This window comes from Bombus vancouverensis, chromosome 6 (assembly GCF_051014615.1).
Source record: "Bombus vancouverensis nearcticus chromosome 6, iyBomVanc1_principal, whole genome shotgun sequence".
Taxonomy (NCBI): domain Eukaryota; kingdom Metazoa; phylum Arthropoda; class Insecta; order Hymenoptera; family Apidae; genus Bombus; species Bombus vancouverensis.
In genome coordinates, this window is record NC_134916.1 from 4,916,927 (window position 1) to 4,936,009 (window position 19,083).

Genomic DNA, 19,083 nt, shown 5'->3' on the forward strand with positions numbered 1-19,083 from the left:
AGTTTCTGGCATGCATGCAGTCTAGAATATATCACGCTTGTTACTTCGAATTCGATGACTTTTTAAAATTCTATTTTTATTCATCACGAGTTCCTTATAAGACATAGGAAAATATAGGAAAAACCGTTTAAAAAATATTTAATTTTCGCTATATCTTTTATTTTCGAAATAGAACCGGAATGAAAATCACAGAGAAAAAAAATTAATTGCAAAGCATGTGTTGTTAATCTCGTCGATAAAATGCAAATGTTTCATGTTGCAGTAATCCCATCTACATTAGGAAGTCGTAATGTTATTCATACTGGAACGTAGAATGACTTACGGTTTCCTGAATGCAGATTTTATATAATTGAAATTATATGTAATTATATGATAATGAACTTGTCGATTAAACTGTACAGTTTATCCTGCAAATATCTATCTCCAAACACTTGGAAAAGGTGCTTAAAAGAAGTCTAAAAATTATTGCGGAAAGAAATTGCCAATTTTTTCATTGCAAAATATCAAAACATTAGGTTTAAACAGAATTGAGAGAGAAAAGAAAGGGGATCGTCATGGAGCATGTACGAAAGAACATATTGCCACTTCGGTAGCACCTTTACACGCGTACTAGTTGTAGTTAATAGCGATCGTGGTTCGTGTAAGGGGTACAATTTTCATTCCAGCGGAAACGATCGAGAAGCAAACGGGAGCACAACGACCGGAACATGTTGGCCGTCAATGAAGCAACTTCGATGGTCAAACGGTGCACAAGGAATTTCTACCTGTACAGATGCACGCTTCTATCCTATTGGGGAGGACAGAAGGCAAATCTTTGGTAATTTGCCGAGAATGTACCCACACACGGTCGTGAATGCGTTTCGTAGAAGTTATTGGCAGGAAGTTCACGATAATGGGCCTTAATTTTGTAGGGGTTTATGTGTAGAGGCTGGTTGATCGGTGAGGTTTAATGGACGAGGTTGCTCGTTGTTGAAACCGTCGAATATATTTAAAATGATAAATTAGTATACAGATAATGTCGTACTAACCGATTCGCTAAGACGGTGTATAAGTCGTAAAATAGGATCGCTAATAACTCGATAATTAGATCGCTGATAATTTGTTGATAACTGGTTGATAACAGATCGACAACTGACTGTAACTGCATATGTACTATGTCGCTCGCGATTGTGTCCGTTTGAGTCCGTTTGTTTCCGGAGAGTCGGAAAATTCAAATTCATCTTCATTCGACGGTTACATGTAGCAGCGACATAGTTTTGCCCGGAGTCTATTTGTTCTTACATTACTTGTAACCTAACGGTCTTGATACTCCGAGGCAAAATAACAACATGATTTTAATTGTCGTCCTCTGCCTCATGTGCCGCTACAATTTAAATAGCGCGCGAAACAAGTATTTTGCTTCTGATTGAACATATGGTAGGATATTATGCGATTGTTTCTTAAGTCTTTTTGCAAAGAGAAATGTCACAAAATCGATTTTTGTCTTAGTTATTGATAGTGTAAAACTAAAGTTGAACTTATTCTTTTGGTTAGTTTGCTTAAGTAGTTAATCAAAGGTTTCTCTTACAAAATGTTTCGAAATTCGGAAAGTTCAAATGATACTATACTTGAGCTGAAATCTTTAATAGTTCCAGAGTAGTTTCTCAAAATAGAGTTCAAAAGAGTTAAAAGAGTTAGGTATCATTAAGCTGTTATTAAAGAAAACTGGTCAATCTACTAAATAAGATATTTGCTTCGTCCAAGAACAATTTAAACCATCGGTTCTGAATGAAACATTCAGTGCAGGAATACGACACGTTTTTACATGAATCAAGTTCCAGCGGCATTAAAATTGTTCATAGCGTGACAAAAAACAGGAGCACAATTATCATTTTAACGGCTAATGACCGGATGTGATAGCTACATTTTTCCTGATTACAAAATCATGTAGGAGAAGAAAGGGAGTGTGTATATCCGTGAATCCGGCTACTTTCACGTTTAAACCTTCCTTGGTTTTATCTACTGTAAAATAATAATAACAGTACAATATTTGTAAAATAGTAAAGCTTCAGTTTGATTTGAATGTTTCGATGAGAACATGCGAGAAACTACGCAATTTCAAACGTTGCGAGTCTAAGATTTATAACGAAGTGAATGAATACATATTTAAGAAACTGATTCTGTTAGAAGTAACAAAAACACCAATAATTATGCAAAGATTTATAATCATGCTTGAAAAAAGAAAATGTATAGCAAAATATTGCTAAAGAATTCTACTTCCTATTTTTCATATTTTTATAACGCAACGTCCATCGATGAATTATAGATGAATCATTGTAATTAGAAATTATAATGATGTAATTAGAAATTATATGTATTCTTGGAAAGCATTTACACGTAAACTGAAGCTAAAAACTACATATTTCATTTCTTTTCAGCGAATAGCATTTGAGATCAATATTTGAATACTAATATATACCTGCTTATGTATACAAAATTCTATTTAGCCAAGAATATTGAAGTATTGAGAAATATCAGAGGTGCTGTTTTTCTATCTAAAAGAACATTATATGTATACAATAAAAAAAAGAACATGGTTTCAATGTAGCAAAGAATCTCTTTCATGTTTAAACATTGAGAAACGAAATTAAAATATCAAAAGGAAATATTACCAGCATTAATCGGAATACAGAAACGATTCTTCTTCAAACATAGTAAAATCATAAGGATGGCTATATCGAACGATTACATCAAATTGCATTAATCACTCCGATAATCACGTTTGGTTGCTAATTTCAAGCTGGTAATAAAACCGTTATCGCCGCGATACTTGCCAAGATTGATGGCGAACAAAGCTGTTAAAAGGTAAAAATTCTATTAAGAAATCGAAACAGTGGGAGAAAAAGAAAAGAGAAAAAAGACAAAAGTTGCGAAAGCGATCAGTCGGTGAAATATATACGTCTGTGCCAGTGAAAAGTTAGCCAGAGAAAAGGCGATTACTCCGGACTGATCGTCGATTTATCAATCGTCGCCCGTACGAGAAGAAACTTCACGAACCATGATCCACAACGATTCGCTATTATCTATAGCCCCGGGGTTGTTTAGAGAAATCATTACTAGTGGATGCAATTGCCAATGTCCATGATTTTAATGAGTCGATCCGGTGAACGCGTACATTTATGATTTATGGCACGATTACATAACGCGATTATTACACAGGTGTATTGATAAATTAATACATTCGCGGCCGGATGCAAGCGTGTACATAGTGTGAACCGCAAATTAATCGACGCGAGCGGTTTCGTTGCTTTGTAATTAAGACGGGACAGCAGTTGTTAATACCGATTCGATATATCGATAACTGATGCGATCCTGTTTTTCGGGATACCGATATATCGACCGGTTCGATCGAATTTTCACCGTGTTACGAAACGAATTTAAAGAGTTCTTTGTGACAGTCTGCATGGGTTGAATAAAAGATAAGTCTTTCTTGCATTAAATAGATGGAATAATTTTTAAAATAATTAAGAATAAGAAACATTTCAAAAGACAAATTCTTCTAATTTCAATTTCTATTCCCTCAAATAGAAACTACCTATGGGTAACATCTGACATAACGTTACGTCAACTAATAGGTAACATTAGCTTAATTATTTACAAAAAAAAAATCATAAGGCAATTCATAGAAGAATATTTAGAGAAAAGCGAAATTAATTTTGAATTTAATAACGTCTGAAGACCTGTCAAGGAATATGACACAAACATAATTGATCTTCTTTAAACCTCATGTTCACGAAACTTCTGATTTCATAATATACTATGATTTGCCACGAACGAAACTAACAAAAGAGCATGATACAAATGCATAAGTAAAAGGCTGCGATAGGCAGAATATCACAATCGCATAGAAATAAACAAAAGTAAATATTTGTTTACACATTTGTCAAAATGATAAATTTCGTAGATCGATGCGTCAGTCGATTTTATCACGTCAAATATCATTGCTCAAGGCTGAATTTCACGTTACGTAAATAGCTGTCAAACTTTCCTTGTATTCAGCCGACAGATACACCTCGCGTTTACCGTTCGCTCCTCCATCACAGCTTTTAGATAATCTTTCAAGAGTTACGTACGCAAGTACTTACGTGCTCGCTCGAAAGATCCTCTCCAGAGTAACGTGATGTTTTAATTGCTCTTGCAAGCCCATCATTTGTTTAGTCGTATTTTTATTTCACAGTGCTATATGGTTGATTATCAATCAAAGTTGTAATAAGGGTGCGTTTGAGTAATTATTCGAATAAAGTTTCTATTACGGACATTACTTTAGCCATACTTGTTTTCGAATACAGAATTACATGTCAGTTTCTTCCTTTCCAAACTGTTTCTCATACTGTGTCCTAGTATGATGAAAAATTACCGACACTTTCCACGACTAGTTCCGATCAGGATTTAATTTGCGATGAATGTAAGAGTGTCTCGAAAATAAAAGTTTGTTGTTCTATTTGCACTAGAAAAGATTGATCGAGACTAATTCTCGTTACTTTTATCAATGATAAAAAGTTAACCTTTTCTCTCTAACAATCTGTATAAAGATTATTCATTCGATATACAGATTATGAAAACGCTATTGGAATAAATAAAGCGATATAATCGTACCACAGAGAAAAATATTTCATTTATAAAATTATCCCCATTTACATTGATTAAATATCAGTGTATTGCTCAGTCGTTAGTAGTATGAGCCGTCAGACTTCTCTTTAATACCTTGACCCTAATAACAGATCTTTTTTCTTTAATACCTTCTGCAAAAGATATCAATTCTTGACGATTACCAAAAACGCTATTAAAACAAAAACAATATAACTTGTACCACAGAAAAAGAATATTTTATTTGCAAAATTATTTTCATCATTTTATTTTTATCTCTACGCTGAAACATACCAATGCTACCGTTCCAGTCTGAGATCTCGAACCCGCATGTTAAAACCTGCATGCATTCCATACGTAAAAGCCCTTAATTTGCAAAAGTGAGAATAGCCTTGAGCCGGTTGGCCCAAGTTCGCACGTGCAGAGTCCCGCGCACGCACAATTTCCTGGGCAATCAACGTCCCGGAAACTTAACCAATCGCCGCGTACGAACGAGTTCACTTATTTCTCGACCTTGATTGGTTACCACCAAGCGACTGGGGTGTGACTTTTCGACCCTGCCGCACGGCACGGCAAGACACGGCACGACAGGGGTGTAATCGCGAGGCAGGGATCCACCTGGCCCGAGGGCAACGCGCCACTGGTCCTCGTTAATTTCATTAGGCCTTGATTCTAAAAGGTTGGCTCGCCCTTGCACAAAGATGGTGGCCGCCCTTCATCCGTCTAACGCGACAGCCCGACAATTCCACTCCTTTCTAACGGAACAATGTCAAAAAGCCACTTACCGCTGATTCTCGACTCGACTTTCATTCGATTGAAATCGATTTACCGAGCACGCTTGAGAATGTCCTCGATTAGTCTAGGACTGTTTGATAGGCTTGAATTTGTCAGAAAGTTTTATCATTCGCTGTTGACACGTTTGCTACCATGATTGGAACGAAAACTAGAGCAGATCGTATTATGTTGTTTATATTTTCTACATTGTGGATAAATTTTGATTTTGTTGATTAAATTTGTCAGAAAGTTTTGTCATTTGCTGTTAACGCGTTTGCTGCCATGATTGGAACGAAAACTAGAGCAGATCGTATTATGTTCTTTATATTGTTTACATTATGTATAAATTTTGATTTAAGAAAAGTCAATGTTCGTTTTTGGATAGTCTCGTTTCAGTTAATATTTTTCCTACTAAGGCTATCCCGGACATATCAAAGGCTTCGTTCTTTTTCTTAATTTATCTGTGATAGCTGTGACTATGAAAAGAAAAATTATCCCTGTCACATATGTATAACATCGAACTCCCAAACCAAAATTCATGTTAGCAAATGCGTTGAGATAAATAGAAGTCGATACGGATCTGATGTTACTAAACTTTTTAAATGTGTAATCTGTCAGGTAATTAGTACGTTTGATAAATTGTGGAACCATCAAATGAAATTATCGTGGGATAAGGTTGTTTGAAAGTATCTAGATGAATTTTATAGAGAGGATTTTATCTTGAAGTTAGTGGTTAAACTAGATAAATGGCGAGCAAGATTATGGTGTAACACGATTGCACATAGTTCTATGTAATTAAATATTATGAGTAAAATTTTTGTATGTCTTTGAAACTTAATATATGAAGTTTGGTATGATATTCTTGGTCAACTAAAAAGTGGTCTTGTTTAATTTTTCAAAGATCACTATTGCCTAAGCTATTCTAGAGAAGGGATAACGAGACACGAATTCTAATGTAAAATTCAGCATTAGCAATGCAACCAGCCGCTAGAAATGTAATCAAATAAGAAAAAGATGCATAGAAATAGTTTCATTGGAAACAGGTTTCTTGTGTATGATGTAACCAATTCTTTAATGCCCCACAATTAAACCGCTAAGATATGTAGATAAAATGCTAGTAAAATAGTTGAACGATATATAATCTTTACTGTGTTAAAAGATGCGAGGGAAACGGATTATTCAAATGTGACGACTAATGAATGATCGAACGAAATTTCTCCCATTTTAATATAAAAATCATAAATGCTTCAACGTGCACTCGATCAAAGTATAATTGGTGATTAAAAATCAACCTTGATGATATACCGAACGAAGAATTTCATATGTCGTAAAAATTACACGCAAGAAAAGTGGACATAATATAAGAGATTCGACAAACGGAAAACTTCGTAGATTACAAATTATACAATTCATTGACACAAATAAAAAATTTCATTTACCAACAATAACAAGACGACTTTACACGTATGTATTGAACGTGTGAAACAGGTTTGTCGAAGATTAAAATGATATTATCATAATACCTTCTTAATAAAACAAATCTGACAACTCTCACGATAGCCAAAACATACCATGTTCAGGCTTCGTAAATAGTAAATTACGGTTCTGGTCATAAGTCAAGTCGATCGACGTGGAAAGGCGCGCATAATTTTCAGATTCGAGCTCTGTCACGGTTGGCAATACCAAGTATACGTCAAGTTCGTTCAGTAATTTAAAAGCACAATGCGTAACGTGGCTGTTTGGAGGTTCCATAACGACGAAAGTTAATTGACCGGACGCCATTGACCAGGTAAATTAGAAAAATCATTAACATAGTAAAAGCGTGCCGTCTGTTGGCCTCATTTGAATGATTAATTAGTTCTAACATGGCTCGGCCTCCGACACCACAAAAACTCGTTTCCATTCCTTACGATTCTTATTTATTTCTATTCCTTACGGGGATCTCTTTTTCTCTTTATGCAGACTCAGTAGCTAGGAAATTACTTACGTTTGAAATTCGTTAATGTTTCTCGCGTTTCTCTCGTGATTATTTGTTGGAATTAAAAAAGAATCTGATAAGTCAAAAGCAGTGGAAAATTGTAAAAGTATCTTGCAGTTGTAAAGTTTGACTGTAAATCTTTCGGTTTGTAAATATTATCAGAGTCTCGATATATTATTCTTTATCCAAAGAGGAACAGATTACACCAAATAATGTCTGATGAACACTGCAAGCAGACGACAACAGATGTCAGATTACACGGTGCAACGTGAACTTGTAATTTAGAATGATTTCCCAAGTAGTTATCCACGACCTGCAGTTATAGTCACCAAATGTTTAAGCAAACGAAAAATTCTAACTTGAAATGAACTGCGGAATATTTTCTTTTTCAAGCCAAATATAAATTTTTTATTCTTCTCCTGTTCTCCATAATTAACTGCTCTCGCTAATTTTCGAACTAATATATTTTTTTACAATTGCTTTTTTTATTCTTCAAATATATTTTAATGTTCTTGAATTTCCTCAATCAACGAACAAAGTTTTTAATTTTGAATTTCTTGCAGCTCGAAGTTCCGAGAAAAATTCATTTCGTTCGTATACCTCGGAGCAACGTTAAACTGCTAAACTGGAGCACGTCGAGGAGTGACGAAGGAGCCAAGGTAAGCTGCAAGTAATTGTATAACCGGCTTCCGAGAAACGGAACGCGTATGTTGTGTCGTCGGTTGTACGTATTTGTCGTTGCTCTCGCCAACCGACTCGATATTCCAACGGTGACGAGCAGTTTTTACCAGAATGTGGGCGGGGGAGTGATAATTTTGGGTTTAACAAATTGAAATTATGAATTTGGCACGTTGAGACGGAAATATCATACAGATGATAAAACAATAAATTATTTCAACAAGAATACTTTAAGCAAACAAATTGAATACGAAAAAGCAAGAAATTACTAGAAAATATATCGTGTCGAAAGAAATGTCAACTTTAGTACATTATCATTTGTATATATTACTCTAACGTCTAAGAAAATTCTAAGGTACTTTTAGCGACTTTTGTCAGGAAGATTCATCGTACAAGCTCGATTGTAAAGTATAAAGATTGTAAAGTAAAAGAACCACATCGAAATCTCGCACGTAGGTAGGAGAAAAGAAGTCACGTTAAAGTGAACACGCGTCAGGATAAACCTTTCTAAATTCGACGACACAATGTCGGATACGTCGTTGGAAACAAAGGGACAATGGCGGCGGGGAGTGAAATAGAAGGGAAGGAAAAACTGGCCAAATAAGCCGTCACAGGGCAAGTAACGAGGCATATAATAACCCACGGTGACACTCGAACAAACAGCCATCTGTAGGTAATACCCCTGTGGTGTGTAACGCCCCGAAAACTGCGCCCTGCCAAAAAATTACAATGACAATGAACGAAATCCGATCCGCCTGCGGGCACATCCACTCTAGTTTTATTTCTCCTTCGCACCTCTGACACGTTGCCGAAACGTATTTAGTTATACGGTACAGTATATTGTGACCGGTACACCTTTTCCGGCATTGTGTTGTCTGTTCAGAAAAATCAAGAATCGTCGAGGGTTGCCGTTGTGTTTTGTTATCGAACTTACGACAAGCGCGATAGGCTAAATCTTCTTTCGAAACTTTGATAACTGTAAAACGATTAATGATTCACAGTTAGCCAATGATCAGTGGTGACTCAATAATTCTTCGTTATCGATATATAAGTTTCTCCACTCTTTTGTTTAATTATGAGACAAATTTGAGTATACAATCGGCAATTTACGATAGAAATTCTTTGATCTCCGTTCGGAAAAAAGCATAGCTGAGAGTAAAATCTGAGTATCGACTGAGGATTGACAAAGTACGCGCGTCACACTTTCGCAACACGTTCACCTGGCTGCGGTACGTTCTTCTCACATCGACACACGCGATCATCATCGATCGAAACGCACGATTTCTTATAACAGAGACATCGTCACGATCCACGACACATTCTCCCTTCCCATCATTGTCGGATAACTGGCTCAGCGTTACGTAATAGCGCATATTGGGCAGTTTCTGCCACCTCGATATCCCTATTCTACTCATGCAATAATTTAAATTTTAATGAGAATTTTATCGTGTCTGCGTGTGTTAAACGAAACTATGCTGCAATCTGTATAAATTGGTTATCTATATGTTTACAGTTCCAAGAATCCGTAGCAAGATTGACGTGAAAGCGCGACCCACTATCGGCTAGGCGAATTCCAAAGATAAACCTTTAATTAGATCGATGGCGTATAGATTTTTATCTAGTTCGAAGCCATCTAGCCTGTTTTGACGCCGATTTGAAAATAAGAAATCAATTTTTCGAAGTGCTGAGTTATAATTTTCGGGTGGAAATTGGATTTATTTGTTTGGGAATCAACGAATTACTTTATGTAGCTTTCATCGCGGTTATCTTAATTGGTAGAATGGCAATATTCGATCAAAAAACCAGTTGATCTTTGGTGGAACGTAACTGTTTATTTTTGCCTTATTGTCGCGTAACGAGGAATCTCGGCATACAAGAATGGTGTAATGGTCGAGGAAAGATTAGATGTGGCATGATTGTGGTTTTCAGTACACAGTACCTACTCTAATGTCGAGAGAAATCCAGGTAATCCATAGATGTTTCTTTCGAACTAAACCTCAGTCATCTCTATGCAATATTTTCCAACATATTTTGTAACATTTTGTACGCAATTGATAATCTTTATTTTTCGTTTAAACTATAATCAAATTATCAAATGTCCAACGCTGTCTCATGGAAGGTGAAGCGGATTTACATTGATATGATTCTCAGCCCTCCATATACCACGAGAAATCGATGGACGATCGACGATCGCAATGACGTCCGGTCGCGGTTCATTTTCCTTGCAATTACGACCATTAGTGGCGTATTAATGGCGAAGGAAGATGGAGGCCATCCGCCTTTTTATCTTCTCGGCGTAGTTTGAAATTCAGACTCCGTTCACAGAGGAGCAGTCGATACGACACTCTGGGAGATAAATTCTAATTAAAAGCGACAAGTTACCGGCATGGCTACTTTATATTTCCGGTTGCGCGGCCGACACGTTTTCCACGCCGAGATAATGTCCATTACTTTTTTTTCCATTTATCCCTACCTGAAACGTCGCTTTTTACGCCGTTGAATCGCGTAAATTCGTCGGTTCGTTAGAGATTCGATGTTTGTGGTGTTAAAACAGCTTATATGGCTTTGGAAATTAAGAAAACATCTTCAGCGATATAACACGTTGATAAGGTAGCAAATTTGAGTGGCGCATTTGATAATGCGCATCAAACCCGTAAGGAACTGGTAGGACGAAAAGGAGATAAGATAAGGTGGAGTAAAATTATCGCGATAAAATGAAATAAACGTTTTTACTTTGAAATGGAATACTTTAACACGATCTTATGGCAATGTATATTGATAATGTAGCAGGTAGCAGAAAGCAAGATATTACTTACTTTTTAGGAGAGGCAGGTCGTTCATGAACCCTCCATCGTCTACATTTGTGTTCTGAAACAAAAATAATATAAAAGATTAAAATAAACACATTCATAAGAAAGCAATATTCGAATATATTTTGAATTGAAAGAGAAAGATCGTAGAAATTAATTCTTTAAGTCTCTGTCTTTTAAATTTGCTGGATGATGTTAGTAATTAAGATTGAAATTTTTCATAAATATTATAAGTATTTCAATAGAGAAAATGTGTTGTGATTACGTACATCGTCGCTCACCTGGGGGTCGTCTACGAGGCTGCTGTGGAGAACGAGGTCGGTTTGGTCGAGACCTGGGGGTGGTAGAAGGGCGTCAGGACGGCGAACAGCGCCATATTCGACGCCCCTTCCACCGCCGCCGCCACCGCCACCGCCACCTCCGCCGCCACCACCTCCGCCACTACTGCGCCCACCGTCGTACGGAAACGACGCATGCATATTTGTCTGAAATTAAATATCAAAAGAAATATTACTTCACTTACATATTGACAAATAATAGGAAAAAGTGCTTGCAAGTAAAAATTATAATTGGCGAAGACAAAGAATAAAATTAGGTCAGATATAGAATTGTTCTATTTTTGAGTTACTTGATACGATCGGCAAAAGTAAATATCGAAGATTTCTACTCGAGTTAATTGCGAAATTACTCAACTATGAAAGAATCTCTCAATGGAAATAATCGTGGTATAGCTAATTATATACTTTGTTAGTAAGTCTCCGCACGTTGCCATGAATACATTTATTTAGAAACACGTGCAGTGTACATTCTATTCGTATTGTCAACGTTAGTACAACGTATCTTTTAGGTTACGATATATCAGGAATCTAATGTAGCCTGCTTACTCTGCAACAAACAACACGTATTCCTTTTATGTCACGATTGCTGATGTTCCCATAACAATCTCTTACTATTACTATTAAGTCTTAGATTCCTAGATTCTCTATATAACTTCTTCTCAAAATAATGAATACTTCTAAACGTCAAATTGAAATAAGACTCAGCTCTCGTACCTTTAGACCAAGTCTCGATGATTCGACGAGTAACTCATGATATAATCGCGTAGAAGCACGTAATGCAATAATGTTAGTCGAATCTTGATTCGCGCAACTTTTTGTTTCCTCTTCGTGAGGAATCGTTATACAGAAACTCTTCGGAGAATTTATAAAAATCAACTTGCGTGTGGTGAATTCGCGTGCGATTTTCGTGGAACGAGTTGCATTCAGCAGTATCAAGATTAACCATAAATCCATCCGGTGACATCGGGTTAATTTAATCAAAGTATAAATAAAATTTCAACAGGTCTGATAATTCACCGAGGCGAACGTCCAATATTAAGACCAATTAAAAGCTGAGTAAATCCGGTATCGATTACGTAAATTACTCGGCAGCGCACTTTTAAGCGATATCACTCGTTCGACGAACCGGAGAAAAATTAAATTTATAAATCGCAATACCGACGGCATGTTTTCAAAAGCGTATACATTAAGAAGACACAGTGTGGAGGTTGTAAACGATAACCATACCTGTTCATAAATATTTGTTTATTACCAGAGATCACATTTATTATTGTCATTCAGTACACACGTAGTTATATCATTGCCTACATAAATTATTATAATCAGTATTATAATAGGATGAGTAGATTAAAATTCAAAAGCGATGGAGCTTGATGTTTACGATCGTCGATTTTATACGGTAACCAAATATTATTTTTCAATGTTCACGCTTTGGCTAAGTATGCGTGATTACTCCTCCGTGAGATCCATGTAACTGTTTATTAATTGTTACTACCGAAAACGAATTGCATATTTTGATTAACGTTCGTGTACTTACAGGCGCGAAGTTGAAGTTTGTCTCTTATGTAAGAAACTATACGTACGTACTTACAGAGAAATATAGAGGGGAAAAAACGAAGACAATCTTCCAAGAATTGAAATACAAGGTAGATATATGTTCGGAATCTTAATCACATATAGCGAGAAAAACCAGAGATTTTATCTAGACTGCAAGTCGGCCGTGTCACAAATACGGTTGTATTACGAGCCCTTACCATTATTGTCGTACATCTTTTCTATGCGATCCACGCGATTCTCGCATCGAGAAGAAATCTCTGCGCACGTTTCTCCGATTTCTTTTCCAGATTGTTGGTTCTATTGTAATCGTTTTCTCCGTTACGACTATTCTAGATCGTTGCGATACGTTCGCTTTTCAATAGCGAATGGAATAGCGAATATGAAGCTTCGGTATACTAAGTATTTGATCTAGTGAACAAAGTCAAACAGTTCTAATGGTTTGAGATGTAATGGTGAGAAAACATGAGACGAAAGTAGCTAATACAAAGCCCAAAACGTAAAGCGATAATTTTATATTTACCAATGTAAGAGCAGGTACTACTTTCTCTTTGTGACTTTTTTTTGTTTCTTAGATACCCATTAATTATTGCTTCTTTCCGAGTAAAATGTTAGTCATCGTTTTACGACTGCGTAATTACAATCCTTTTCGGTAAAACAATTAAAATCTACTTTCGATGATACAGTCGTATATATGCTAATAAGTTCATAGTCCTATATATATTATACCTTAATGAATTTTAGATGAGTTTCATATCTTACCAAGTAAAAGTATTAGAAAGTCATTAAATAGGACTAACAAAGTATTATTTAAGTAATTTTAAACTATTTTTAAACCGTCGAATAAAATACACGAAATAAATGAATTCGATGACATTCAAGGATGTTCGCATACGAAGATTTTTATCTAGAAAGTAAAAACGATTATAGCCACTATACTAATGCAAATCACCCTACAATTTCTCACATCTAATTAACTACTTACAACATTCTTCATCACCCACCGGACACTGACATTAATATTAATACTCGAGAGTGGCAAATTAGCCGTACACCGTCGTCTCATCATGCAAACATGCTATCCCAAAAAAGCGCATGTACACCTATAACCTCATTTACATTTCAGCAGGCATAGGTTACCTAGCTCATTTATCAACATGAATGTCATAGCGACGTTGCAGATCCCGATTAGCGAAACTCGATGATGAACTTCGATATGATCAATAGGTATGTGCATTCGATAAACATGAAATTGTTCAGTCTTATAGTATTTAATCTTAAAATCCAAACATTAATCAATACTTTTTTAACATGAACGTTCGTAAAATATTCGACTTTTTCCCAAATAACGTTGCAAATACTATAACTTCTTTAAAATCTCGGAAAATTGTAGGGTCTACGTGAAAGAAATAGCGACGAAAAAGATATTGAGCGAATCTTTGGAATTGCCTTTCACGATCGCAATGTTAGAAAGCAGAATTTGATAATGTAGATTGATTGCAAGAATATTGCAAATGAAATGTTGCATTAACGCAACGGTGCTCCGTAATGGGTTAATAAAAATAATAGAATCCCTTAGGTGGTCAAGAATCGATAAAATACAAGCTAGAATTTTGTTAACTATAAAAATTACGACCGTTTTAGGGCTTAGGTCGCGAGTTGTCGTACATCGAAAATCGCACGATTCATCGTGTGCGATGTCCTGACCATTTAGAGCCCGGCTTTCACGCGACCAAAGAAATAGAAACGCGGTGCTAATTAACTCGGCTAAGTGGTCGAGCGCTACCTACCGGTATCTATCGACGGCCCGCGTTAGTTATAAATTGATGTAACCATGCCAGCCGACTAATGAGATGAAATGTGATCGCCTTTCTCTCGTTAAACGCCGCGGTGAGGTGAAGTCACGACGGTCGGCATTCGCGGTATCGATACTGATAAATGGGACCACGCCGCGGATATCACGGCGATCCCTTCTGATCGACGATCTAGCGAGTCTTACCCATATTTCCTCTTGTGTAATTCGACACACACACACACACACACACACACACTTACTTACACACATGCACGCCTTTACCTTCTCCTTGTTGTCATGTTAATCGAGATTCAGAGTTACGTAACATTTTTGCAGATAATACCTGTTATGCGAGGGAGCAAATATTTGATGTTCGGACCGTTGCAAATTGGTGGTTGATGGAGTTTAAGGAAATGGAGGATGTTGAGGTTTCATTATATTGGCTGATGATTCGACAGAATGTTATATTAGTGGTGTAGACGTGTAATGAAATTGTTTGAGTACAAATAAAAAGTATATATTTTCTTTTCTTTGTTCTTTCAGACAATATAAAGATTTATGTTAAAGAAGAAGGTATTTTTATTGATTTAAGAAGAAAGCGAGTACGCATTCGAAATGAAGGAAAGTATGGTGTATCTGTTGCAGAAACTCTTTCGCAATAATATAATCGTAAATTCAATCAAAGAACAAGATAGTTTTAAACAATGCGGATTTTTATTGCAATTGTTTACTTTTTTCAATGCAATTTTTCAATCTCATAAGGTAAATATTCTTGTTAATAAAATGTGAAGAACGTATCTAGATTGTCATCATTGTTCCGTAACAACTCGATATTTAACTCTTCCCCGTGAGAAAGACGTCCCACAATGAGGCAGATTTTCTGAATCGTAAGATCCCTTATCGAAGAGGCTGTCACAAATTGTACTCTCTCGAGCATAAATGTGAGATTGTGAAGGGATTCAGACGAGATACTATAATTCAGTATAAAACGCGTGGGCTACGATGTATAGAGGAAGCACGACGCTGCTCGTTTTCAAGGATAAAACTATTGGAATCGGCCGAACCACTTGCTTGATTATTGGCATTGTCGTCTCTTTTTCGGAAGCGTATCATCATCTGTTCTTTCTTCTTTGTAAAACGTTTCTCGTGAAATAGAACGCACGCGATTTTATTTACATCGACTACAAACTTTGGCTTCCATAGCTTTCAAATATGTATTAAACTCTCAGCACTAGTGTAAACATGATCATAAATTGTATGTTCGACACAGATTTTACGATCAATCAATTTACACATACATTTATGCATAAATATATTTACGATGCAGATTGTGATACATATTTATGATACATTTATGGTATCTTAAGACACAAGTAATAATTATTTGAATCGTAATACGTTACATAAGAAAACTACAATTTTTAATTTTTCATTTTTGTCAACAAGATCTCCACCAAAGAAAACAGCTCTATCGATTTTTCTGCTCAACTGTAGACAACGTTATTCATTCGTCTACCTCTCGTTTCCCTTAATCATTTGACTAGAAACTACCGTATCATTGTTGTTCAGTTAGATCGAGTATGACGTAACATTAGTCATCGGCAGATGAAATGGCGTTTATTAATCGTTTTATCCAGTGATCGGTGATTTCCGATTACACGCCGATCCAATGTTACCTTGACGAGTTGGCCCCACGCGTTTACTCCGCACTTGATCCTGTAAATTTTTCACCGTGTCTCCCATGCAACGCAAGTTTCACATGTCACGTAAACGAGAAAGCAAATTAAAACCAAAAGAACAGGGTGGAGAAATCGTTTACCTCTTTTACGCATCTCCGATACAGTCTTAAGGATTGCAGCGCTTGGCATATTTCAGTCAAAGTAAACGCGTCCCTGGCATTCTCCCCGAGGGAATGCCAAAGGTCAGCCGAAAATTTAATAAGTAAATTACTCGAGGGAGGGCAACGAACGCGATGGTTCAAGAGGGTGGCCCATTCCCAAAATATTAGAATGCATCGCAGCTGGAAGAAACCGTAGACGAAGGAAATAACAAAAATATTTCATCCATCCAATTTTTCTAATCGTATATGACTTTGTAACGATATAAATGTATAATTAAGCTTGGAAGTAGGCAATTTATATTCCATGGTAATCTATTTGGGATACAGGAAATGTGATTTAAAGGAACCTTCGCTGAACTTTCACTTTTTTTACACGCGATAGGATGTAGAACAGTTTCCAATTTTTTTTTCTATCGCAAGATTAATAACTTTTGAATTATAGTAATTAAGACAATGACGAAGGAGTCGTTAATTTTTTAGATTTGATAATCTAGTCCATATATAATTACGTGCTTTCGAACCCTCAAAGTGGTTTCGAACGGCGTGTCCCCTTAAAGCTGTCGAAGCATAATCTCGCATCGTTGTCGTTCTCGATGCTCGTGGCAGAGATACCGAACCGAAAACTCTAAGGGTGACGCGAGTCGACGCATAGTCATCGCGGCAAGTTCCCTAACTACGATCAACTATGCAAGACGCCGTTACTGCGTATAGTTTGGGAAAGGAGTTTGAGACTTTGTGCCCCGTCTACAACTATTTTCTCTCCTAGCAGACCGAAAAGTCTTCTGGAACCATGGTAATCGTGTAACTTTACGGAAATTTCGCTATGCCTGCTTTAAGATTTTATCATCCTTGAAATAAGGCTTTCAATTAATCATTCGTAATTGATGTCTTTAAGGGTGAATTCATTATCATCGGTGAAGATTTACTTTCTATTGTCCAGAAGAAAACAAAATTTACAGTAACATGTAGGATAAATAGTGAAAGTGAGTGATAAAAGTTTATCGAAGGATGTGCTCAATACTTTATTATGCTCGCGAATCGCGCGATTGAATCGATGTTAGGTTTCATTGAGAACAAGATCGGCCACCCTCCTTTGAAGAATGCGCTTTAGGCAAACCAAGATAGGCTACAAGGGGTTGTACTGCTCGAAATAATCGATATTTCAATCTCGTAGGTCGGCAAAATATTTTAAAGCCGACTTTCTAGTGGAACATTCTACATATTTACAAATATCAATATGAAACGAATTTGCTTTGTAACATTCCATAAAAATTAAATAATATGTTATTCTGCATTTTCGTATTGTACATAATCCATTCTTTCATAATTCGTTATTTTCAGCTAATTGTACCAATTTGACTTGTATAATAAACATCGACGATAAAAAATAAATCGTGATTATGAAGTTGCTGTTAACAAAATGAAATTAACGAGTCCGTGCATTTGTAATAGCTTTACTAAATAAATTTCAATCCGAACATAATTGTGAATTCCTAACGTCTTCTTCGCCAATATCAAAGTACATTTTTGCCCGTGTTTTACTCGTTTTACGAGACGTAAAATAAATAATTTTCGATACAGAATTTCAGGCTCGCAATACGAGACTGCATATGGCGCAGACAGATGCGTTAAACCGAACCCGCTTTTCTGTTCTTCTGGCCAGTTTCGATCTGTGCGAAACTAAACGTATTCTTCGGCCGCGTGTCGAATTTCGTCGAACCTGGTCTTTTTTGCGCGAACGTCACACGACACCTATGGAAACCGCCCAAAACATAATCCACAGCGTGGTTTACGCGCGTCCCCCCGCTGTAATTAGGGTGATACTTTCATAAAAGCTATTGGGGTAAGGTGTACCGCAAATACTATTATCGTGAGTATTATTAGAGGTCTGAAGTTGCCCCTAAATACGTGGTAGTACGGTGTTCCGTTACTATGAGCAAAGGCGCGTTATACTCCGCGTGAATTTGTTTGGGAATCTAGATCCTTCAAATAATACACTTGCTTTTAATGATTAAATCAAGCTTGTAAATCACAATCTGAATCAAGCCTTAGATAATTATCGATTACAATAAAAATATATTCTATTATTGAATATCTCGCAAGAAGATACAAAAAATAATATGTGATATGTCGTGCACGTTTTGGTTTGTAATTCTGACAAACGTGTTACAAACACGAACTACTTATCCTAACCAAAAAAAAAAAAAAAAAAAATAATTAACAATTTCTAAACTCTTCACAAACTTGATCTTAACAGAACTCATAAGCAAGATCATCATCTCACAACATTTCAATTGCGGAGTCTTCCTCCTTTAACCCATCCGTAAACCCGTCGAACTATCGGTAGACAGTCAATGCTTCTCCAAATAGAGCCGAGGGAATAAATTTTCTACTTTACGGAAATAGACCGCGTCTACCCAGGAAGACCGCGACTATGCCACAACTAAGCCACACTCGTCCACGTACTTACGATTCCCGCTAGAACAAACAATACTCTCGCACTTCTTTAAACAAAAAGCCCGCTGCGGGTATACTTAACATGGAGCTGTTCTCTGCGTATTCAACGTGCGACGGTTAGACGGTGAAGCGGAGAGAGACGATTGAAAACAGGCAAGAAACCACACGATCCATCCGTAAACCAGAAAAATCCAACTAATCGGGAACAAAACGTTACGTTGATCCTCGACTTC

The 19,083-nt window shown here is 36.5% G+C and overlaps 1 protein-coding gene across 2 annotated transcripts in view; it reads right to left on the reverse strand.

Annotated features, from left to right (window-relative positions):
- TfAP-2 (transcription factor AP-2) overlaps positions 1-19,083 on the reverse strand; it is an 85,547-nt gene that overhangs the window by 24,362 nt on the left and 42,102 nt on the right. For both annotated transcript variants that reach the window (XM_033340820.2, XM_033340822.2), the window contains exons 3-4: positions 11,136-11,351; positions 10,873-10,924 (exon numbers count right to left, since the gene is read on the reverse strand). In XM_033340820.2, the coding sequence (XP_033196711.1) occupies positions 10,873-10,924; positions 11,136-11,351 (268 nt within the window). The remainder of the gene's footprint in view (positions 1-10,872; positions 10,925-11,135; positions 11,352-19,083) is intronic.